We start from the raw sequence: 25522 nt of genomic DNA on the forward strand, positions 1-25522 counted from the left end.
AATGTTTTACTTAATCCATTTTAGAATAATAAAGGGAAGGGGTCTGAATATGCACTGTACATTCAGACCTGTTCTCTCTGATGCCACTCAGAGCCATGAATTGCCTCCCAAATGGCACCCTATTCCAGATTAGACCTGGTCAAAAGTAGTGCACTGTGTAGCACCCATGGTGGGTAGCACATTTGACTGTTTTGGGTAGTTTGTTTACAGATGGCTTAAAATATGTAGTGAGGTCAAAACAGGAAGGTATGTCTACCTGCTGCGTGAGACCCTATAAACATGCCCTGTAATAGAATACCTCCCTGTGGGTGTTCTATAGCCATAGCTAACCTAATCACCATCTCATCATCCCCACTGCTATCCACTGAGAGCTCAGTGGGTGAGACATGACACACACACACACACACTTACGTTCTCACACAATAGACATGGCACACGCACTCACACTGTAGACTGTAACCGGAACCCTTCCTCTCAGTAGGAGGCGCTCTAGCCGGGTCGTGGTGTTGCCCTAAACGCTGAGCGATATGACATCCTGTTGCTTGTATGGTGAACTAGGTCTCCATCACCTCAACACGGGACCCTCTTCTCCCCATCCTACCCCAGGACCCCTGCCAGAGAGGTTAAAGACCCTCTTCTCCCCATCCTACCCCAGGACCCCTGCCAGAGAGGTTAAAGACCCTCTTCTCCCCATCCTACCCCAGGACCCCTGCCAGAGAGGTTAAAGACCCTCTTCTCCCCATCCTACCCCAGGACGCCTGCCAGAGAGGTTAAAGACCCTCTTCTCCCCATCCTACCCCAGGACCCCTGCCAGAGAGGTTAAAGACCCTCTTCTCCCCATCCTACCCCAGGACCCCTGCCAGAGATGTTAAAGACCCTCTTCTCCCCATCCTACCCCAGGACCCCTGCCAGAGAGGTTAAAGACCCTCTTCTCCCCATCCTACCACAGGAACCCTGCCAGAGAGGTTAAAGACCCTCTTCTCCCCATCCTACCCCAGGACCCCTGCCAGAGAGGTTAAAGACCCTCTTCTCCCCATCCTACCACAGGAACCCTGCCAGAGAGGTTAAAGACCCTCTTCTCCCCATCCTACCCCAGGACCCCTGCCAGAGAGGTTCAAGACCCTCTTCTCCCCATCCTACCACAGGAACCCTGCCAGAGAGGTTAAAGACCCTCTTCTCCCCATCCTACCCAGGACCCCTGCCGTCTCCAACTGCCCCCAACATCCAACCAGAATAGGCAACACTCGTCCATCGTGAGACACCAATGATAGAGTTGAGAACTTAGGAAATGTCCTTTATGTTTTCTTAACAACGGGAGCGACAGCCATGAAAACAGTCTGTGATCGGGTCAGTGGGGCTGGATGAAAAACAGCAGTATGCCAGGGGAAAAAAGCAATTGCAATTGTAGTAGGAATTTGGGGACTTGTCCTGACCTCTGTTTTCCACATCCCAATGTTACCCCCTCGTCCTCCTCCTAGTCTGCATCTCTTCCTCCTCATCCCTGTCCCCTCCACATCTTTATCCTCATTAATCAACCAATTAATTGAGATGGGCCATGCCAACTCACAGCCAACTGAACCTCTGCCAACGCAGTGTTACACTACCGAGAGGGAGGAAGGGATAGAGAGAGAGCGCGCACACAAGTGACAGGATGTAGCCTAGCACTAGGAACCCCAAAATATGATTCGTACAGCTAATCTATACTTCCATGTTTGAGGGATTTAGTAGGCGGAGAGGTGTAACCCTTCCCAGCTCCATATGTCTGGTCTGAGTCCATCTCTACAGTGGCCTATGTCATGCACATGGTGCCATGCGGACCAGAGAGAGATCTGGTTCAAATGTTTCAGTGTGTTTCTAAACTCTGCGCCTTTTGTTAATGTCCGCCATAACCTCCACACACATGGGGCAGAGTGCAATACACACACACCCCCTTAGATTCCACTCTGGTGATCCCAGTCATGTCAGCACGCCTCAGGATCAGAGGACTATGGAAATGGCTAGCTGTAGAACCTGAGACGGGACGGCTGGCAGATGTTCCTGTCTTCCGTTTTATCTCTGACCCCACGGCCGCCACTAACAGCATTGCTATCAGCCGTTGAGGAAATGCGTCCTTTGAAATCAATGACAGCTGCTTCACTGCCGCGTTGCGTCACGTCCAATGAGAAAGGAAGTTGATTTTGATTGCATATGACCTCGACTAGCAACAATTTTAAGAGGCTACTTGCGAAAAACTGTACCAAAGCTATTGTGCTTACGCATAATCGATGAATATGCTACAGTACATGAGGCAAAATAGAATAGAGACACTTCCTCTCTGCTCTCTCAACAATCTGCTCTGTGTAGCAGGTAAATCATCACGTTGACGCCACGCTGATGGCAAGGCAACTTGACGAGTATAGTGGAGCTGAATAAATATTGTCCTTTGCACAGCCTCTCTCTCTCGTTCTCTCGCTCAATGCCAGACAGTCCTCTTGTTAACCCCCTGCTGTGTGTTCACAGTTTAATAAGCACTCTGGAAGACTGTAATCTGGTAAACAGGTTACTCAGGCCCTAGTGAGAAACCACAGCATCGCTCACATAGCATTGCTCCAACACTATACTGCCAACACTATACTGCATTGCTCCAACACTATACTGAGTATACAAAACATTAAGTACACCTGCTCTTTCCATGACAGACTGACAAGGTGAAAGCTAGGATCCCTTATTTTCTCTTGTTACATACACTTCAATCCATGTAGATGAAGGGGAGACAAAATACAAAGCATTTAAGTGCCTTTGAACAGGGAATAGTAGAAGGTGCCAGGCACACCAGTTTAAGTGTGTCAAGAACTGCAACGCTACTGGATTTTTCACCCTCAACGGTATCAAGAATGGTCCACGACCCAAAGAGGATATCCAGCCAACCTGACACAACTGTGGGAAGTGTTGGAGACGACATGGGCCAAGCATCCCTGTGGAACACCTTTGACACCTTATCGAGTCCGTGCCCTGATGAGTTGAGGCTGTTCTGAGGGCAAAAAGGGGTGCATCTTAATATTTGGAAGGTGTTCCTAATGTTTTGTATGCTTGGTATACACTACTGTCTCTGCCTTAAACAACTGGCTGCAGGGGAAGTATTGAGTAGCTTGGATGAAAGGTGCCCAGAGTAAATGGCCTGGTCCTCAGTTGCTAATATATGCATATTATTATTAGTATTGGATAGAAAACACTCTGAAGTTTCTAAAACTGTTTGAATGATGTCTGTGAGTATAACAGAACTCAATGGCAGACAAAAACCTGAGAAGAAATCCAAACAGGAAGTGGGAAATCTGAGGTTGGTCAATTTTCAACCCAGCCCCTATTGAATACACAGTGGTTATGTTGCACTTCCTAGGGCTTCCACAACCATCTTTAGAAACTTGTTTGACGATTCTACTGTGAATTGGAACCAAATGAGAAGGGAATGAGTAAGGTCTGCCATGAGCTGACCATGCTCTGACCATGCGCGTTCACATGAGGGAGCTCTGTTCCATCGCACTTCTGAAGACAATGGAATTCTCCGGTTGGAACATTATTGATGTTTTATGTTAAAAACATCCTAAAGATTGATTCTGTTTGACGTTTGACGTGTTTCTACGGACAGGAGCGGAACTTTTTGACATTTTGTCTGCAACTAGGGAACGCGCTTCATGACTTTGGATTTGTTTACCAAACGTGCTAACTAAAGTAGCTCTTTGGACATAAATGATGGAAATTATCAAACTAAATCAAACATTTAATGTGGAACTGGGATTCCTGGGAGTGCATTCTGATGAAGATCATCAAAGGTAAGTGAATATTTATAATGCTATTTCTGACTTCTGTTGACTACACAATATGGCGGATATCTTTTTGGCTGCTTTGTTGTCTGAAAGCTGTACTCAGATTATTGCATGGTTTGCTTTTTCCGTAAAGTATTTTTGAAATCTTACACAACAGTTGCATTAAGGAGAAGTGTATCTATATTTCCATGTCTAACAATTGTATTTTCATCGACATTTATAATCAGTATTTCTGTAAAATGATGTGGCTCTCTGCAATATCACCGGATGTTTTTGGAACTAGTGAATGTAACGCGCCAATGTATACTGAGACTTCTTTATATAAATATGCACTTTTTCGAACAAAACATATATGTATTGTGTAACATGAAATCCTATGAGTGTAATCTGATGAAGATCATCAAAGGTTAGTGATTCATTTTATCTCTTTGTGCATTTTGTGACTCAGCTAACCCTGATGTCCTTGCCGTGTCTGAATCCTGGCTCAGGAAGGCCACCAAAAATTCAGAGATTTCCATACCCAACTATAACATCTTCCGTCAAGATGGAACTGCCAAAGGGGGAGGAGTTGCAGTCTACTGCAGAGATAGCCTGCAAAGTAATGTCATACTTTCCAGGTCCATACCCAAACAGTTCGAACTACTAATTTTGAAAATTACTCTCTCCAGAAAGAAGTCTCTCACTGTTGCCGCCTGCTACCGACCCCCCTCAGCTCCCAGCGGTGCCCTGGACACCATTTGTGAATTGATCGCCCCCCATCTAGCTTCAGAGTTTGTTCTGTTAGGAGGCCTAAACTGGGATATGCTTAACACCCCGGCAGTCCTACAATCTAAGCTAGATGCCCTCAATCTCACACAAATCATCAAGGAACCCACCAGGTACAACCCTAACTCTGTAAACAAGGGCACCCTCATAGACGTCATCCTGACCAACTGGCCCTCCAAATACACCTCCGCTGTCTTCAACCAGGATCTCAGCGATCACTGCCTCATTGCCTGTATCCGCCACGCAGCCGCAGTCAAACGACCACCCCTCATCACTGTCAAACGCTCCCTAAAACACTTCTGTGAGCAGGCCTTTCTAATCGACCTGGCCCGGGTATCCTGGAAGGACATTGACCTCATCCCGTCAGTTGAGGATGCCTGGTCATTCTTTAAAAGTAATTTCCTCACCATTTTAGATAAGCATGCTCCGTTCAAAAAATGCAGAAGAACAGATACAGCCCTTGGTTCACTCCAGACCTGACTGCCCTCGACCAGCACAAAAACATCCTGTGGCGGACTGCAATAGCATCGAATAGTCCCCGTGATATGCAGCTGTTCAGGGAAGTCAGGAACCAATACTCGCTGTCAGTCAGGAAAGCTAAGGCCAGCTTCTTCAGGCAGAAGTTTGCATCCTGTAGCTCCAACTCCAAAAGTTCTGGGACACTGTGAAGTCCATTGAGAACAAGAGCACCTCCTCCCAGCTGCCCACTGCACTGAGGCTAGGTAACACGGTCTCTACCGATAAATCCATGATTATCGAAAACTTCAATAAGCATTTCTCAACGGCTGGCCATGCCTTCCGCCTGGCCTCAGCTCCGCCCCCCGCAGCTCCTTGCCCAAGCCTCTCCAGGTTCTCCTTTACCCAAATCCAGATAGCAGATGTTCTGAAAGAGCTGCAAAACCTAGACCCGTACAAATCAGCTGGGCTTGACAATCTGGACCCTCTATTTCTGAAACTATCCGCCGCCATTGTCGCAACCCCTATTACCAGCCTGTTCAACCTCTCTTTCATATCGTCTGAGATCCCCAAGGATTGGAAAGCTGCCGCAGTCATCCCCCTCTTCAAAGGGGGAGACACCCTGGACCCAAACTGTTATAGACCTATATCCATCCTGCCCTGCCTATCTAAGGTCTTCGAAAGCCAAGTCAACAAACAGGTCACTGACCATCTCGAATCCCACCCTACCTTCTCCGCTGTGCAATCTGGTTTCCGAGCCGGTCACGGGTGCACCTCAGCCACACTCAAGGTACTAAACGATATCATAACCGCCATCGATAAAATACAGTACTGTGCAGCCGTCTTCATCGACCTTGCCAAGGCTTTCGACTCTGTCAATCACCATATTCTTATCGGCAGACTCAGTAGCCTCGGTTTTTCGGATGACTGCCTTGCCTGGTTCACCAATTACTTTGCAGACAGAGTTCAGTGTGTCAAATCGGAGGGCATGCTGTCCGGTCCTCTGGCAGTCTCTATGGGGGTGCCACAGGGTTCAATTCTCGGGCCGACTCTTTTCTCTGTATATATCAATGATGTTGGTCTTGCTGCGGGCGATTCCCTGATCCACCTCTACGCAGACGACACCATTCTATATGCTTTCGGCCCGTCATTGGTTACTGTGCTATCTAACCTCCAAACGAGCTTCAATGCCATACAACACTCCTCCTGTGGCCTCCAACTGCTCTTAAACGCTAGTAAAACCAAATGCATGCTTTTCAACCGATCGCTGCCTGCACCCGCATGCCCGACTAGCCCCACCACCCTGGATGGTTCCGACCTTGAATATGTGGACACCTATAAGTACCTAGGTGTCTGGCTAGACTGCAAACTCTCCTTCCAGACTCATATCAAACATCTCCAATCGAAAATCAAATCAAGAGTCGGCTTTCTATTCCGCAACAAAGCCTCCTTCACTCACGCTGCCAAGCTTACCCTAGTAAAACTGACTATCCTACCGATCCTCGACTTTGGCGATGTCATCTACAAAATGGCTTCCAACACTCTACTCAGCAAACTGGATGCAGTCTATCACAGTGCCATCCGTTTTGTCACTAAAGCACCGTATACCACCCACCACTGCGACTTGTATGCTCTAGTCGGCTGGCCCTCGCTACATATTCGTCGCCAGACCCACTGGCTCCAGGTCATCTACAAGTCCATGCTAGGTAAAGTTCCGCCTTATCTCAGTTCACTGGTCACGATGGCAACACCCATCCGTAGCACGCGCTCCAGCAGGTGCATCTCACTGATCATCCCTAAACCCAACACCTCATTTGGCCGCCTTTCGTTCCAGTACTCTGCTGCCTGTGACTGGAACGAACTTCAAAAATCGCTGAAGTTGGAGACTTTTATCTCCCTCACCAACTGCAAACATCAGCTATCTGAGCAGCTAACCAATCGCTGCAGCTGTACATAGTCTATTGGTAAATAGCCCACCCATTTTCACCTACCTCATTCCCATACTGTTTTTATACTGTTTTATTTATTTACTTTTCTGCTCTTTTGCACACCAATATCTCTACCTGTACATGACCATCTGATCATTTATCACTCCAGTGTTAATCTGCAAAATTGTAATTATTCGCCTACCTCCTCATGCCTTTTGCACACATTGTATATAGACTCCCCCTTTTTTTTCTACTGTGTTATTGACTTGTTAATTGTTTACTCCATGTGTAAGTAACTCTGTTGTCTGTTCACACTGCTATGCTTTATCTTGGCCAGGTCGCAGTTGCAAATGAGAACTTGTTCTCAACTAGCCTACCTGGTTAAATAAAGGTGAAATAAAAAAATTAAAAATCTCTTTGGCTGGAAAAATGGCTGAATTTTTCTGTGACTTGGTGGTGACCTAACATAATCGTTTGTGGTGCTTTCGCTGTAAAGCCTATTTGAAATCGGACACTTTGGTGGGATTAACAAGATTACCTTTAAAATGGATAAGATGCATGTATGTTTGAGGAATTTAAATTGTGAGATTTCTGTTTGAATTTGGCGCTCTGCACTTTCATTGGCTGTTGTCATATCAATCCTGTTAACTGGATTGCAGCCCTAAGAAGTTTTTAAGCAACTTGGGATGGCAATGGCACCCTATTCCTTGTGTAGTGCACTAGTTTTGACTAGGGCCCATAGGTGTATGTATATATGTTAGCAAGTGTTGGCTCGTGCTAGGTATTCTAAATCATTGGGTGTCTGGGTTTGTCCAAACAGAGAGTTCACCCTACAGGTTTAGAGGGGTTTGTGGAGAGCAATCAGGTGCTGTTTCAAAGAGGGCTGGCGTATACAAGAAGCTAGAAACCCCCTCCCCCCACGGATGTTTGTAATTGGAACAGTCTCCATTTCCATTGAGCTCCAGTGTACACTACAGTACAAACAGGTGACAGCCCCAACACGTGATGACTTGGTGTTTTTGTTGAGTTTACCATATGTACACAGTGCACCTGGGTTTCCCTCAGTACAAAGATAAAAAAGAGAGGGGGGTTGATATTGTACAGCTGCGTGTGTGTGTGTAATGTTAGCAGATCTCTTTCCCCGACGTCGCACTCCTGTTGCTTTTGTGTGGCCTGGCTGGCGGGCTGTTTGTCGTGTGGGGGGTTGGTAGGGCAACCCCTCTCCCTGTGGGAGTGAGCAGTGCACAATGGGTGCGGGCTTCATAGACACAGGTATGCGGTTACTGTTTAAACACTGTAGCACCGTGGTTATGATTGACGCCTGAGGGAGGCAGCTGCTTTGAGGTGTGTGTTGTAATAGTGTCCATTCTGACAAGACTGAATGGTTAGAGTGGGGCCCACACAGTTCACATTCACAAACAGCTTCTCGCTCGTTGCCCTTGAGGGTGTATGTGTGTGGGACTGATAGCTTTGGCATCCACATGGTTTATCTCCTAAGTGACAGGTATGTTCCATCTAGCCTTTTATTAAGCCATTATATACTCCGGCCAAGCGGCGTCCTCCAGACTCACCCACTTCGACACAATGGCACTGCAAAGTCTGTTCATCTCGCCAGACATGAAAGTTCTCGAAGACCCGCTGTGTTTTTTTTAACCATCACTATAAATCAGTGTGAAAAAAAAGCATATCTTCTTCCTCTAAGTCGACCACAGGAAGAGGAATTGCCACACACACACATACTTCACAAGGCCTGTTGTCAATTGAGACTTGGTGGTGGTTGGAGGATCACGTTTTGTCTTTGATTCCCCCTGGATCTGGCAGCTGTAGTGTCTGTATGCTACCCCATCTCCCCCGCTCTCCATGGTATCGCCTCTGTTTTCCGCCCTCGTCATCTGGTGGATAATTGTCCCTGCAGCGGTGTCAGGGTGTGTGTAATCAAAAGCAGCACAACCCCTCCATAGCTTCCGGTGCAGCTCCCCTCTGGACCCCCTTTCAGTTTTACACCATGTCCATCAATCAAACCACGCTGAGTATCGCTGTGAGCTCTGTCTTCTTTCTGTGAAACCTCAGAGGATGTGAATACTACAGTCTAGAGACTGACTCTGTATCATATCACAATGACAGGCTAGACATAAAACTTACAGCTTTAGCTGTGAGCCTCTTAATGGCTGCGTCCCAAATGGAGCCCTATTACCTTTTACGCTACAATACTTTTGACACACACTCTATGGTATCTGACCAAAATTAGTGCACTATAAAGGGAATGGTGTAATTTGGGATGCAGACTTTTTACAGAGCTCTTTATGGAGTGGTCAAAAGCCACCCACGGACCCCCACCTCACGCCAATCCCACCCCAACCAGCATACAGTATCAGTTCTCTATGTTGACTAGTAGTATGAAGCTGTGGCCTGGAGTATTGCTTCTTCAGCATTTGTAATATATTCTCTGTGAATCTGGTTCTCTTTTTTCCCCCGTTTAGAGAAATGATCCATTTGAAGTCGTTTGCCATATTTACTGCACATTAGTTTGACGGTTTTGCCCACTAGATGACACTGTTACTGCAACCATACACCATTTTTCTTAGTTTATTAAATTAATCACAACATTTTCTTTGCAACTTTGGGTAGAAAACCAATAGCTTTTTCTCATTATCAAAATAAATGAAGTATGTGGTCAAGCCAGTCCTCCATGAGAGCAATTCAGTTTCATTCTCTTAGCAACCTAAATGCTTCAACCCAACTCTTTGAATAGTCCAACAAATGGCAACTCTCTGAGGGCTACCTTCATGGTGCAATTCTCATGTGAAGACTTTTCCTACAAGCCCAAAACTTTGATGGAGAAATGGTCTTGTGAATAAAATGTGACAATCCTAATAATAAAATAATACAATAATACATTTCATGGCAGTCAGGTTTTTCAATAAAATAATTTGAAAACATCTCTATATGTAGTGTGATTTTAGTGAAATGTACCATTAAATCCAATACCATTACCATTGCAAAACACTATGCTGTGTGTGTGTGTGTGTGTGTGTGTGTGTGTGTGTGTGTGTGTGTGTGTGTGTGTGTGTGTGTGTGTGTGTGTGTGTGTGTGTGTGTGTGTGTGTGTGTGTGTGTGTGTGTGTGTGTGTGTGTGTGTGTGTGTTTGGGGACTTTTAACATTAAAGACTATAAGCAGAGATGGGACCAAGTCTCAACTTTTTTTCCGTCTTGAGTCAAGTCCCAGGTTTCACAGCTCAGGTGGAGTCAAGTCATGAGTCCATCATTTTGGGTTTTGAGTCCTCAAGTCAATGGTAAAGTGTTTATTGCTAATTTCATTGCAATGCATCAGTGATTTTGGACTGTTTTACAAACTGCATCCCTTTTTCCCACACAGTCTTTGAATGCAACGATTTTTGTGACCAATGCAAATGTGGCATCACAGGTCCCAGATTGGTGGGGCAAATTGTTTTCCCTGGGACCCAGAGCTTTTCCTAATCTGGTAACAGACACAATGACTGCAATAGAACTCACAGGGCTGAGCTTGCTTTATGCAGGCTTGCATCATATAGGCCTATGCAACTGCAATTAAAAAGTAACTCACACAGTCTATTTCTGTAACTGAGTATTGTTTGATTAATTTCAGTTAATCATTTTGGATTGAAAAGGTCAAGGTAGCGTAGCCAACCAGCCCAAGTTTGAATGTAGCCCAAACCAAATTTGATCACATTCACATTTTCTCCAAACACAAATAAATGGGCTATAAATAGGCCACAACATTACCACTTTGTTTACTCTGTCCGCTGGCCGAGAGGGGACATGGCACATTGGCTGTAGCCTATGTAGCTGTAGGCTTCGGTTATAAGTAGCCTAGTGGATCAGACTGAGAAATTGTCTCCTTTTCTTCCCATACAGTTTAGGTGTAGGCTGCTGCAACATATCTGTCAAGAGTTTTTGCTTGTGTATGTCGGGAGTGATGTGTTATCAAGTTTGCTAAATAATACCGGAGGACCGTGTAGCGGCGACCACTTTGCTAGATGACGTGCTTTGTGCCCGGCCTGCACAACCTGCGATTTACTGTGAAAAGACACAACCGAATGTGCAGAACCTGAAGCACTCTGAAATAAAGGACAGATAGGCTTACACACTGTAGTGCGCGAGATGACAAGTCTCAAGTCATACGGCTCAAGTCCAAGTTAAGTCACGAGTCATAGATGCTCAAGTGGAAAGTGTTTTTTCTCTTTGCCTCGTCAGGTCTCAAGTCAAAGAATTTGCAACTCGAGTCCAAGTCACGTGACTCGAGTCCACATCTCTGACCAATAAAGACCATGGCTGCATTCCAAACACTTAAAAGACACACCCTATCCCCTCAGCCCTCAAATGAAGTGGACACGACTGATGACGTCTGATGAGTATACACTTGCAGGGCAAGGGGAGAGGGAGGAAGGAATGGTTTTTAAATGGAACACCCTTACCTGGAAAGTTGTCACTTGTTCATCGTGCAATGATTGTGTTTTCAGCCACCGGTAGCTTGTGGGTTCTTTATATGCGCTACAGTCAATTATGAGTTCATGTCTACTTATATGAACTATATCAATATTAATATACACCTACTGTGTGATAGCTAACTAACATTAGCTACTTCTGAAGAAGGAAAATGTTCCAAAAGTTGTTCCATGAACAAAAACAGAATTACTTTTACAAGACGTGTTTGTGCATTAGTAGCACAATTTCGAACTTATTTACATTTGTTCTTACTTACACTTGAATGTTGACTCCATATTGACGTTGAGGTTTTAAGTTTTGGCTGGCTTTTCTCAGCGGATGTACAATCATCGCGAATTGAATTCTGGGGCGTTTCAGGCCCCGAAGTGAACATAATTGTACACTCGCAAACTCCATTAAAAACTGGGGCTTTACGTTGCAAACTTCCCTTGCTTGGCTAATAATTTGGACAGATGACAAACATGGCCACGGGGATTCTGCTGAGGGTTTAGGGCCGAGGGCTGTCTACTTTGAGTTTGAAACGCAGCCTATAACATTGAAACCATTACAACTGCTGTTGCCATGTGGTTTGCTTGTTCACCAGGAGTGGTCTAACTAATTGTAAAAAATAAAATAAAAAAAAAGTAAAAATTTAAGGGGATAAATCATACACCTTTGTGACTGTTTCCTGGACACAAATTAAGCCTAAGAGAATGACAAACTAAATTGCTTTCATGGAGAGCTGGATTGAGTTGTGAGGATGGACCATACAATCTGTTTTCACCATGAGCAAAAGGTATTGGTTTTCTACCCAAAGTTGCAAAACAAATGATGTGATCCATTTTTAATGAACACAGGAAACTACAATATGTATAAAAGTAACAAGAAGAGCGACATCTAGTGGGCACATTCCACACTAATTTATGGTAAATATTGCAAGCGTTTTATCACTTCAATGGCTAATTTCTCTGAATAGGGAGGGAAAAAAACATAACCGGATTCACAGGGAATACATAAAAAAATATGAAGAAACAATACTCCAAGCAGCAGCGCCATAGTACTTGTCAACATGGAGAACCGATACTATATACTGGTTGCTGGGGTGGGCTTGGCGTGGGGGTCCATGAGTGGCTTTTGATAATTTTTTGGGATACCTTGTGTCTTATTGTTAGTGAGAATGAAGGTCCAAATCAGATGTTAGGTACTATATTTATTGTAGATTATATGAATCCTATAAATTAAAATGGCCAATTTGGCTACAATCAATTGGCTTAATTTCTAAGAAATCAAATTATATTTCACCAAATGTTTTCAGGAATGCTAATCTTATTTATTTTATGTACAACAATGTATTTGGAATAATCTGAGATGGTGGATGTTGAAATTCTCTTGTACTTTTTGAGGTGGAATGACTTGTTCATTATGATATCAGTTTGACATTTATGGCACTGGTGATGTGATTGTTTGTGATTTAGGCCAGTAGGACGGAGACTCTCCCTCCGAGCATTCTGTTTTACAGGAAGAGACAAGGAGAACAGGAAGTGATTAAGTTGTCAGGTGGTCATGTTTTTGTGCCAATCAGATTTAAAGAGCTGATTTGATACTCCATTACTTTAAACAGATTTGAACCGCTCCGGCTCTCTTTACCTGCACCTACACAAACGCGTGTGTTCACACACACAGTAGAATGGAATGGCATAATTGTTTAAAGCCGTGGACCCATGTTTGGAGCATATGGGACTGTGTGGTTGTAGGGAAGTAATGACAAGGGGCTGAGAGGAGAGGGCTGGTAGTGATGTGATCCAGATGATCCAACTTAAAAGGCAGAGAGGAGGAAGGCTAATAGAGGGGGGGTGCTGTGAAATGACGACACACACTGTCAGCACACAGTGGGCTCACTGAGTAGCTAGAATAGGACACCCACATCAAACCAGCGCTCCACGGAGGACTAGCACAAAGTCAAACCAGTCAGCTCATTCAGAAATCAATTGAGAATACCTCATCTATTTCAATTCTAGAATTAGAATTTAAGTAGTAAGCAGGTTACAGAATTGTAATTAGTTTTAATGAAAGGAAATATAGTTGCATTCAATAAAATTCAAATGTCTCTTCTAATCTATATTAGGTGTAGTCATACTTTTGGTCATGTAGTGTACAGTTGAAGTCGGAGGTTTACATACAAATTAGCCAAATACATTTAAAATCAGTTTTTCACAATTCCTGACATTTAAACCTAGTAAAAATTGTCTTAGGTCAGTTATGATTACCACTTCATTTTAAGAATAACTACGATTAAAATAATAGTAGTGATTTATTTTAGCTTTATTTCTTTCATCACATTCCCACTGGGTCAGAAGTTAACATACACTCAATTAGTATTTGGTAGCATTGCCTTTAAATTGTTTAACTTGGGTCAAACGTTTTGTGTAGCCTTCCACAAGCTTCCCACAATAAGTTGGGTGAATTTTGGCCCATTCCTCCTGACAGAGCTGAGGTTTGTAGGCCTCCTCACTCGCACACACTTTTCAGTTTTTCCCACAAATTTTCTATAGGATTGAGGTCAGTGCTTTGTGATGTCCACTCCAATACCACGACTTTGTTGTCCTTCTTATGAGCAGGTGGGACGGTATCGTCCCACCTGGCCAACATCCAGTGAAATTGCAGAGCGCGAAATTCAAACGACAGTATTATAAATATTTAACTTTCATACAATCACAAGTGTAATACTTCAAAATAAAGCTTAACTTGTTAATCCAGCCGCTGTGTCAGATTTCAAAAAGGCTTTACGGCGAAAGCAAACCATGCGATTATCTGTGGACAGCGCCCCGCGTACAAATACATGAAAAACATATTTGAACCAGGCAGGTGTAACACGAAAGTCAGAAATAGCGATATAAAAAATGCCTTGCCTTTGATCTTCTTCTGTTGGCTCTCCAAATGGTCCCAGTTACATCACAAATGGTCATTTTGTTCGATAATGTCCTTCTTTATATCCATAAGAACTCAGTTTAGCTGGCGCGCTTCAGTCAATAATCCATCCAGTTTCCCTCCGTCGAAATGCATACAAAATGAATCCCAAACGTTGCTAATAAACTTTTCCAAACAAGTCAAACAACGTTTATAATCAAACCTTGGGTACCCTAATACGTAAATAAACTATCAAATTTAAGATGGAGAATCGTTATTGTCTTTACCGGAGAAAAATACCAAAGAACGCACACTCTTTCACGCGCTTGGAAACACTACAGCCAAAATGGGAGCCACCTAGAAAAACTATCATTTCTGGTTTATTTTTTCCAAAAACCAGCCTGAAACGCTTTCTAAAACTGTTGACATCTAGTGGAAGCCATAGGAACTGAAATCTGGGAGGACTTGGCCTTATAATAAAAATGGTAGCCATTGAAAATTGTGGTAAGCTGAATTAAAAAAAAATATATATATATGTTTGTCCTCTGGGTTTCGCCTGCCATATCAGTACTGTTATACTCAGACAATTTTAACAGTTTTAGAAACTTCAGAGTGTTTTCTATCCAAATCTACACCAGTCCCTCCTGCATTAAAGCACCCCCACAACATGATGCTGCCACCCTCGTGCTTCACGGTTGGGATGGTGTTCTTTGGCTTGCAAGCCTCCCCCCTTTTCCTCCAAACATAACAATGGTCATTATGGCCAAACAGTTCTATTTTGTTTCATCAGACCAGAGGATATTTCTCCAAAAAGTACGATCTTTCTCCCCATGTGCAGTTACAAACCGTAGTCTGGTTTTTTTTTTGGTGGTTTTGGACCAGTGGCTACTTCCTTTCAGGGTATGTCAATATAGGACTCGTTTTACTGTGGATATTGATACTTTTGGCCATGTTTCTTCCAGCATCTTCAAGGTCCTTTGCTGTTCTGAGATTGATTCGCATTTTTCGCACCGATGTACATTAATTTCTAGGAGACAGAAAGCGTTTCCTTCCTGAGTGGTATGACCGCTGCGTGGTCCCATGGTGTTTATACTTGCATACTATTGTTTGTACAGATGAATGTGGTACCTTCAGACGTTTGGAAATTGCTCCCAAGGATGAACCAGACTTGTGGGAGGTCTATAAAAAAAAATTCTGAGGTCTTGGCTGATTTTTTTTCTTTTTTCTCCCATGATATCAAGCAAAGAGGCACTGAGTTTGAAGGTAGGCCTTGAAATATATCCACAGGTACACCGGCAATGGGCTCGAATGATGTCAATTGACCTATCAGAAGCTTCTGAAGCCATGACATCATTTTCTGGAATTTTCCTAGCTATTTAAAGGCACAGTCAATTTAGTGTATGTAAACTTCTGACCCACTGGAATTGGGATTATGTGAAATAATCTCTGTAAAAAATTGCTGGAAAAATTACTTGTCATGCACAAAGTAGATGTCCTAACCGACTTGCCAAGACCATAATTTGTTAACAAGAAATTTGTGGAGTGGTTGAAAAACAAGTTTTAATGACTCCAACCTGAGTGCATGTAAACTTCTGACTTCAACTGTATATTTGTATGTGGACACCTGCTCGTCGAACATCTAATTCCAAAATCATGGACGTTAATGTAGTTTTTTTTCCCCCATTTGCTGTTTTTACACCCTACATTCTTCTGGGAAGGCTTTCCACTAGATGTTGGAACATTGCTGCTGGGGCTTGGCTTGCATTCACCCACGAGCATTAGTGAGGTCTGGCACTGATGTTGGGAGATGAGGCCAGGCTCGCAGTCGGCGTTCCAATTAATCCCAAAGGTGTTTGATGGGGTTGAGGTCAGGGCTCTGTGCAGGCCAGTCAAGTTCTTCCACACCAATCTCGACAAACCATTTCTGTATGGACCTCGCTGTGTGCACAGGACATTGTCATGCTGAAACAGAAAAGGGTCTTCCCCAAGCTGTTGCCACAAAGATGAAAAAGCACAGAATCATCTAGAATGTCATTGTATGCTGTAGCGTTAAGATGTCCCTTCACTGGAACGAAGAGGTCTAGCCTTAGCCATGGAAAAACAGCCCCAGGCGATTATTCCACCTCCACCAAACGTTACAGTTGGCACTGCATTTGGGCAGGTAGCATTCTCCTGCTATGCGCCAAACTCAGATTCGTCCATCAGACTGCCAGATGGTGAAGCATGATTTATCATTCCAGACCATGCCTTTCCACTGCTCCAGTTTAATGGCGGCGAGCTTTCACCACTCCAGCTGACGCTTGGCATTGCATATGATGATCTTAGGCTTTTGTGTGGCTGCTCAGCCACGGAAACCCTTTTCATGAAGTCCTGTCTGGTCCAACGACGGTGGGTTTGTGCCCATAGGCAAAGTTGTTGCCGGGGATGTCTGGTGTTGGACCTGGTGCATTCCTGGTGTAACTCGGGCAGTTGTTGTTGCCATCCTGTACCTGTCCCCCAGTTATGATGTGCGGATGTACCGATCCTGTGCAGGTGTTACACGTGATCTGCTGCTGTGAGGACGATCAGATATCCGTCCTGTCTCCCTGTAGCACTGTCTTAGGCGTCTCACAGTACAGACATTGTAATTTTTTCCCTGGCCACATCTGCAGTCCTCTTGCCTCCTTGCAGCATGCCTAAGGCACGTTCACGCAGATGGGCAGGTACCCTGAGCATCTTTCTTTTGGTGTTTTTCAGAGTCAGTAGAAAGGCCTCTTTAGTGTCCTAAGTTTTCATAACTGACCTTAATTGCCTACCATCTGTAAGCTATCAGTGTCATGGAAACTGTGTTTACAGATCTTCATTGTAAAGAGGTTAAAGTTATGTGGAGTTTTATGAATTTTCTTTGAAAGACAGGGTCCTGAAAAAAATGTTGTTTTTTTTGCTGAGTTTATGTAGAGGTCCTGGGCTGGTGTGGGTACACGTCGTTTGCATTTCTGAGGCCGATTGGACGTACTGCTAAAATATCTAAAACAACGTTGGAGGCGGCTTATTGTAGAGAAATTAACATAAAATTATCTGGCAACAGCTCTGGTGGACCTTCCTGCAGTCAGCATGCCAATTGCACACTCCCTTGACACTTGAGACATCTTTGGCATTGTGTTGTTTGACAAAACTGCACATTTTAGTGGCCTTTTATTGTCCTCAGTACAAGGTGCACCTTTGTAATGACCAAGCTGTTTAATCAGCTTCTTGATATGCCACACCTGTAACGTGGATGGATGGCTTATCTTGGCAAAGGAGAAATGCAGAATTTGAGAGAAATAAGCTTTTTGTGCATATGGAAAATATATGGAATCTTTCAGCTCATGAAACATGGGACCAACACTTTACGTGTTGCGTTTATATTTTTGTTCAGTGTATATCCTCTATAAATACGACAGTAAATACAAAACTTGTTTACTTTGCCTTGGACACATATTTAAGTTGTACCTGTCTTTGGCAGTGGATAAGCTGTATGTAGAAGTGTTTGTACTAAACCACCACAAGGGGTGGCTGGTTGAAGGAATTTAACAAGTTCACAAATAAGTATTGAAATGCACTAACGTGTTTTTCATCATGTCACCACTAGATGTCAGTATCAGCATTTGTCTTGAGTAGATTTACTACAGTGTTTACAACAAAGGTCATGTAAACAAACACTTTATGGCAACCATTCAATTCAGTGGAAAATCTGTCTCCCTCAGCAGGTGGCGTTTTTTTGTTTCACCCACCACGAAAGGAGTTTTTGCATGGAGGTCAATGAGTGTTGAATTTGGTCAAAAAAATGAAAGCTTATTTGCTACGTATGGTTGATTTGATCAAATAGAAGTTTTGTTACGCTTAAGTTGTTACGAGTGTACTGATATAACTAGTGTACGTGACATCCCGGCAAAAAAATGATATTGTTGTCTCGATGGCTATGCTTGTTATTGGCATGAGGCTAGTAGCATACCATCTCTCTCCATTGAATACAGGCGTTTGACGTCAACAACCCTCATCAAATATTCCAAAAATAGTAACAATAATGAGACGTATCCACCAATCCAAAGAAAAAATAGGTGGGAGCTACCCCGCCCACCGTACCGCTTTGTGGACAGCAACACCCATTGTTAGGGCAGAGAGACAAATATCTTGTCAGTCTATCCATAATCTTTGGTTATAACAAGCAAAAGCTAGCTGGTCATTACGACAATTTTGTCTTACAGAAACCATATCTATTTTACACTGTTATTCAATACAAAAGGTATTGGCTATACATTTCAATTGCAAATGGAATGCGTTGATGGCAGAACATTTATGCAGGCAAATGCTTGCCGCACTGGTTTGTCACACATTCTGATATAGCTAGTGCGCATTGCCTGAAGGATAGATCTGTGCCAACTGTCTTGCTTTTTGATTATTTCATATTTCGGAAAACTAACAAAATAAGCTCACAGTTTTCACTTTGGCGCCTGTCCAGTTTTGGCACATAAGTAGCACAGATTGCTAACTAGCTAAGTTAACCTACTTGCCGGCTAGCTAGCCAGCTTATGTTAACCAAGTGAGAATGTGATGAGGACAGGGCTGCTTGCTTGGTGATGTGTACTTTTAATTATTTACTTATTCTAATATGTTGGCTGTGGCAAGCTACTCACCATCAAATCACCATGCCTACGCTCTCTCACGTTGTGACCTTGGGCTGAATGATGTTCAATGAACAGCTCGTAGAGTGCCCTCTTCAGGCTACCATTGAAAATGTCAAAAATTGACCGTCATTTGTTTATTCTATGTATATAATATAGGCGCTTTATCTGTGGAATAAAGGCCGATACAAGTGTGTCTGTGAAAAGATCAACCGATTTTTATCGGTCGGGCTCCAAGTGATTTATTCTTTGGTGACTGGAAGTCATAGAAACTCATGTTCTATGACTGAGTGGAATTAAATTATACTTCCTGTCACTCAAACACAAATTACAATTCTACATCCCGTGGGATTGTGGCCAATTTTGAACTTCAATTAATGAGTTGAATGGGAGTGAATAAAAAAAAACATCTGAATTAACCCCAACCCTGCTCCAAACAACAGGGCTGTATTCCGGGATACACTCCTCTTCTGCACTCCTGGTATTGTTGCACACAGGCCTGTAGGGAAGGGGAGCAAAGCAGAGGTACAGTTATGTGGGTGTCAGAGTTTTATGTGCAGGTCAGAATGACGTCGTTATTGGAAACTGAAACGATTGTGATTTTATGTGACCAAGGAGCAGTCCTGCATGTGAGCTCTCGGTCTGCACGAGGGACAGTCCTGCATGTGAGCTCTCGGTCTGCACGAGGGACAGTTCTGCATGTGAGCTCTCGGTCTGCACGAGGGACAGTCCTGCATGTGAGCTCTCAGTCTGCACGAGGGACAGTTCTGCATGTGAGCTCTCGGTCTGCACGAGGGACAGTCCTGCATGTGAGCTCTCGGTCTGCACGAGGGACAGTTCTGCATGTGAATTCTCGGTCTGCACGAGGGACAGTCCTGCATGTGAGCTCTCGGTCTGCACGAGAGACAGTCCTGCATGTGAATTCTCGGTCTGCACGAGGGACAGTTCTGCTCTCGCCCTGGCTGCCGCTCCAACTGCAGTACATACCTCTCTTCTCCCTCTCTCTCGCGGCCCCTGACCCCCTGACGCGTTTCCTGACCCAGGAAATAGAATTAACACCTCAGCCTGAGTCCTTGGTCCCATAGCCGCAGCCACAGCTGTTCCCAACCCAGGCCAGCCCGTCATCAGCCCCAGCACAGCAGACTTCAGCTCAAGAGGGAAGGGGAAGACTGACTTTATATGGAGCTTAGCTTATCCCACCACTAACTTTATCCCTTTGGGTGGCTGTGAGCTTATGTTACACAACCTGCCACTGAAACAAAATGAAATGCATCAATTATCAACCCCACACTCTGTATGAAGCCTAGGCCTGACCAGTTGCCCACCTGTTTCAAGCGTATATCGTAGTCCACAGACACTGAGACGTGATAGTCCAGCGTCCCATTGTGACATAGCTACGCGGCTCTGAGAACACCATCCGCGGGGGCTGAGGATACGAAGTCTGACCGTGCACCTCGCCATAATTCCCAGCCAACGCGGTTCCGGTACGCGTCCTCTATTTATTTGAATGTGTTAACAGTTAGAGAAATTGCTTAAGCTGCACGGAGAATTCAAAAAGTATGAAGGCCAACGGTCCAGTATGCTAGAACACTGCTATGCGTACGCTACAAGTTTTGTTGAGGGCCCCGTTACACCTACCTGCTAGACTGGTCATGAAGTAGTCAGGAATGTTTTAGTCATATCTGTAGTACTAGTGATTCTTTTGAGGAACAATTCAGTGTGCCTTCCCCTTTTATAACGCATTTCCTAGGCAGACACAGAACACGGGTGAATCCTGCAAGTTGCTATGCAACCTCTCATCTATCCAAAAAGGTTTTCCTTTCCTGAGAAAGCAGCATATCAGGTCAAGACGATCCATTCCTTTAGGTCTCCAGAGGGGACACACCGACAGGCCAAGCTGACAGACTTCCCTGTCATAGATAATGCAAAGAAGTCCTTTGCAACTAAAGTGGTATGACCCAACTCTCCGAAGGCCTCTAGCGAAATATAAATGTACTCTATATGAAACGTATTACCCACCACGGGTGTTTTTAAATATAGAGGCTTTTCGATGTCAAAAGGACCGTAAATTAAGGAAGGGGAGATGGAGGAGAGAAGTGTATTATCTGTTTATTTATTTTATTCCAGCCATATTTCAGAAGTAATGGATCTTAATATTCTCTGGTTGTCTGGACTCTGGTCTGAGTGCTCTGTCTGTTTTCATCATTAGGGTGCTGGCTCAGATTTATGTACACACACACACATAGGCCTACACACATGTACACACGTACACATACTTGCTGGTTCCTGCATTTAAGCGCCCCATGTGTTTGCATTTTAGTCACACATAGCTGATCTCTTGGGGCCACTTTGAAGCAGAGTAGATCATAAAACAGAAAAATGTTGTTTTTCACATAATCCTCCCCCTATGTACCCTAGACCCCAGCAACCTCCTCCTAACCACATCCCACCTCAGTCCCCGTTCTGCGACGTGAAGGGCCGCTGTTCTGCTCAGAGATTTGTCTTGAGCTGCTTCCCTCACGTTCTTTCACTGCAGATGTCCAACGAATACATTGCTGTGTATCTTCCCCTGTATGCTCAGTTGGTAGAGCATGGCGCTTGTAACGCCAGGGTAGTGGGTTCGATTCCCGGGACCACCCATACGTAGAATGTATGCACACATGACTGTAAGTCGCTTTGGATAAAAGCGTCTGCTAAATGGCATATATTATTATTATATTATTATTATTACCACAATTTAGCCTCATTTTGGTCATGAAAAATATCAGAAAAGCTATTCCCTAAAAGTTTTGTAGCAAAGCCTCTCATGCTCCCATAGAAGATGATTTTGGTTAAGACCAAAACTATGCCAGAGAGATAGGGTTATGAAAGTGCCACTGACCAGGTGTATGTGGTGATGGGTGACATAGCCAGGCAGTTTAGGGAATGGTGGGTTGACAGGATGAATGGTTACAAAGAAGAACTTGAAAGGCCTCTGAATATGAACTGTATGTTTGTCCTTCCTTTCCTTCCTTCCTTCCTTCCTTCCTTCCTTCCTTCCTTCCTTCCTTCCTTCCTTCCTTCCTTCCTTCCTTCCTTCCTTCCTTCCTTCCTTCCTTCCTTCCTTCCTTCCTTCCTTCCTTCCTTCCTTCCTTCCTTCCTTCCTTGACTCTTCCATTAACCCATACTCTGTTGACTCTTCCATTAACCCATACTCTGTTCTCTTTCTCTCTCCACAGTACTTTGAGGTGCCCTTTGACTCCAACATGAACCGCACAAAGAACCGGCCCCTGGTCAGGGGACAGATAAGGTAAACTTACAATTGTTATCTCTATCCCAAATGGCACCCTATTCCCTATATAGTGTCCTTATTTTGGCCAGAGTTCAATGGGCCATTGTCAAAATGTTGTGCACTACATATGGAATATGGTGCTATTTGGGAGATTGCCTCTGTTTTTGTGTCTACTTCTGTTTCTGTCTCACAACAAGTTTGCATAAAATATATTTTTCACAATCATTCAACCTTTTATTTCACACGGATAAAATCCCTTGACTTTGATACCTTGCTACCATCACCAAATACATTGCCACGTCCCTTATCATGCCGTCTCCATATTGAGTAGGTTATCTGATCTAGTGAAGTGTATTACCAGTGGAGAAACTGGATCCTGCCACTTGGCGTAATAACAGCTCTGTGTTATTGCATGTCTCGTGATAACGAGGGGAGGTAGGGAGCACACCTTCAATTAGACAATAGTGCTGCAGAGCACAGCAACACCACCCATATCACAGATCCATTTACACTCTTTTCCCAATTAGTTATGGTGCCAAGCCTGGGACAGGCTACAGGCTGTCTATACAGAGTTGCAGAGTATAGCCAGGAGCCAGGAAGGTTGCTGCCAATATCAGATCAGAAATAGTATGCCTGCAGCACCAACCAGTCCTCCCCTTCCACACCTGCCAGGTGTAACCTGATACTATTTATTGGCAGGCTGGGAGGAGGGTGTAGGCTACCTGTACCTGCTCTTTCTTTCTTTCTCTCTCTTTCTCTCTCCTCTCTTTCTCTCTCCTCTCTCTTCTCTCTCCTCTCTTTCTCACTCACTCTCGCTCTAGCCAGCAAAATAAATACAACTATTTTTTCTTTGTTGGACATAAGACTGTAAAAACACCAGCAAATCAGCTCCAGTTGATTTTAATTTTGGAAATCTGTTTTTAAATATTCCCACTCATAATAGAGATATGTGATCGTATACAAATCGAAGCAAGTTTTGAAATGAATATGCTTTAGTCAAATATATATGTTTAGGCTTCTTGCAGTCAATCTGTAGTATAAAATGATTTCTAATTATGTTCCGGCCCCATGACCATCCATTAAAGAAAAAAAGGTCCCGAGGCTGAATCTAGTTGATGATCCCTGGCATAGGAAACTCCAGGGTAAATGAGAAGACTCCTACCATAACAACTGTGAGATGCTGAAGTGCTGGTGTTGAACCCTGACCTGGCCCCATCTCCTCCTGTCCACAGTGGAATCCTCATGTGATGTGTTGTTTAAAGGGACACTCCTCTTGTTGAGTTGGAGATTTAGGATGTAAACTGTTCTCCAAACAGACCCAGGGTGCTGCCGCTGCCTGGCTTTGTCCGTACATCCTGGTGTTGACGTGACTGAGGACTGTGTGTGACACACACACAACCTGTGGCCCGATGTGGACCAGCTGGATGGCTACGGCAGCATCCCAAATGGCACCCCATTTCCTACGTAGGGAATATGACCATAGCCTACGTAGTGCACTATATAGGGAATGAGGTGCCATTTGTGACACAGACAACACTTACAGTTCCTGTCAAGCAAGCCCTCAGTATCTCACATTCTCACCCTCCATCCTCTCTCTCTCTCTCTCTCTCTCTCTCTCTCCATCCACTCTCTTTATCCTCTCTCTCTCTTGCTCCATCCTCGCTCCACCCTCTCAATGAGGCTCCCTGGACCCAGCTCAAGCCTAGATCAAAGTATGTCCAATGAAGAAAAGTTGATTGAAAGTGATTTTTAGTCTAGTTTAATCTGGGTCTTCTAGAAGACCGTCCCTAGACAGCTAGATGTATAGCAGAGCATACTGGTGGATGTCTTTTTGATAATCTGTTTGGACAACTTTGCAGAGCTCTCCCTCTAATCTCTTGTTGAAATCTCAATGAGATTAACTCATTCTCTATTGTGGTGTGAGGTTGAAGACATTGAGGTTGCAGCATGTGGCGATTTTGGACCTTCGGTAAGATGGATGAGAGAGAGAGAGAGAGAGAGAGAGGACTCTGCTCACCACCGTCTCCTCTAGCACATCACACTCTTGTGTGGATCTTATTTCAATTGAACACTGAGCCATTCCTTCGTGTAGCCCTCATTGATCTAAATGGAGAAGCCATGACACTATCTTACAGACACTTTCTTCTTGCCAGCCTGCCACCAACCACCCTCTCATCACACTGAAGACACCCCTTCAACCCTCCAACATGCTCTTGTCTAAGTCCTCATTCTCTCTTCATTCTCTCACTCGAGCTTGAAGAACTTTTAGAGCACGTGTCAAACTCATTCCACGGAGGGCAGAGTGTCTGTGGGTTTTCACTCCTCCCTTGTACTTGATTGATGAGTTAAGGTCACTAATTAGTAAAGAACTTCCCTCACCTGGTTGTTGTTTTAGGTTTTAATTGAAAGGAAAACCAAAAACCTCCTAGACACTAAGCCCTCTATGAAATTAGTTTAGTACCCCTGTTTTAGACCTGGGTGAAGAACTTGTAAACCTGGGTGAAGAACTTGTAAACCTGGGTGAAGAACTTGTAAACCTGGGTGAAGAACTTGTAAACCTGGGTGAAGAACTTGTAAACCTGGGTGAAGAACTTGTAAACCTGGGTGAAGAAATGTAAACCTGGGTGAAGAACTTGTAAACCTGGGTGAAGAACTTGTAAACCTGGGTGAAGAAATGTAAACCTGGGTGAAGAAATGTAAACCTGGGTGAAAAACTTGTAAACCTGGGTGAAGAACTTGTAAACCTGGGTGAAGAACTTGTAAACCTGGGTGAAGAACTTGTAAACCTGGGTGAAGAACTTGTCTTAGCCCCCAGTTGTGGAAGGTAAGTTCCCTCTTATAGCCAACCAGCCAGCTACATGGGCTAAGTGCTGACTACCCCCCCACCCCGGCTGACAGCGTTATGACTGGGACAGTGTCCAACTGTAAACTAAGGCCAGACAACCCCCTCCCCACAGGCCGGGAGACGCAGTCCTCAATTCGACCCCCACAGAGATTACCCAAACTCAGCGCGCACACACACACACAGACTTACACACATCGGTGCCACATAAAACAGACATAACACACTAATCACATTAATACCCCATCTCCCAAAATAAAAGCCCGTTTTCGCTTCAGAAGGCCTGCTGCGTTTGTTCAAGATTTTAATCTCCAAATCTCCTCCCTCTAATTTACAGCATATTTACTTGAACCAGCCCTGGAGTCAGTCGCTAGCTAGCTGCTTTCAATAAAAGACAGCGGGAGGAGGAGGAGGAGGTCTTCATCCGGTTAAAAGCGGGAGCC

At 44.2% G+C, this 25522-nt stretch overlaps 1 protein-coding gene across 1 annotated transcript in view; it reads left to right on the forward strand.

Annotated features, from left to right (window-relative positions):
* LOC118402883 (protoheme IX farnesyltransferase, mitochondrial) overlaps positions 1-25522 on the forward strand; it is a 78736-nt gene that overhangs the window by 47139 nt on the left and 6075 nt on the right. Inside the window, exon 5 of the mRNA XM_035801242.2 lies at positions 22185-22255. Within this exon, the coding sequence (XP_035657135.2) occupies positions 22185-22255 (71 nt within the window). The remainder of the gene's footprint in view (positions 1-22184; positions 22256-25522) is intronic.

Source organism: Oncorhynchus keta, chromosome 24 (assembly GCF_023373465.1).
Source record: "Oncorhynchus keta strain PuntledgeMale-10-30-2019 chromosome 24, Oket_V2, whole genome shotgun sequence".
NCBI classification, from domain to species: Eukaryota; Metazoa; Chordata; class Actinopteri; order Salmoniformes; family Salmonidae; genus Oncorhynchus; species Oncorhynchus keta.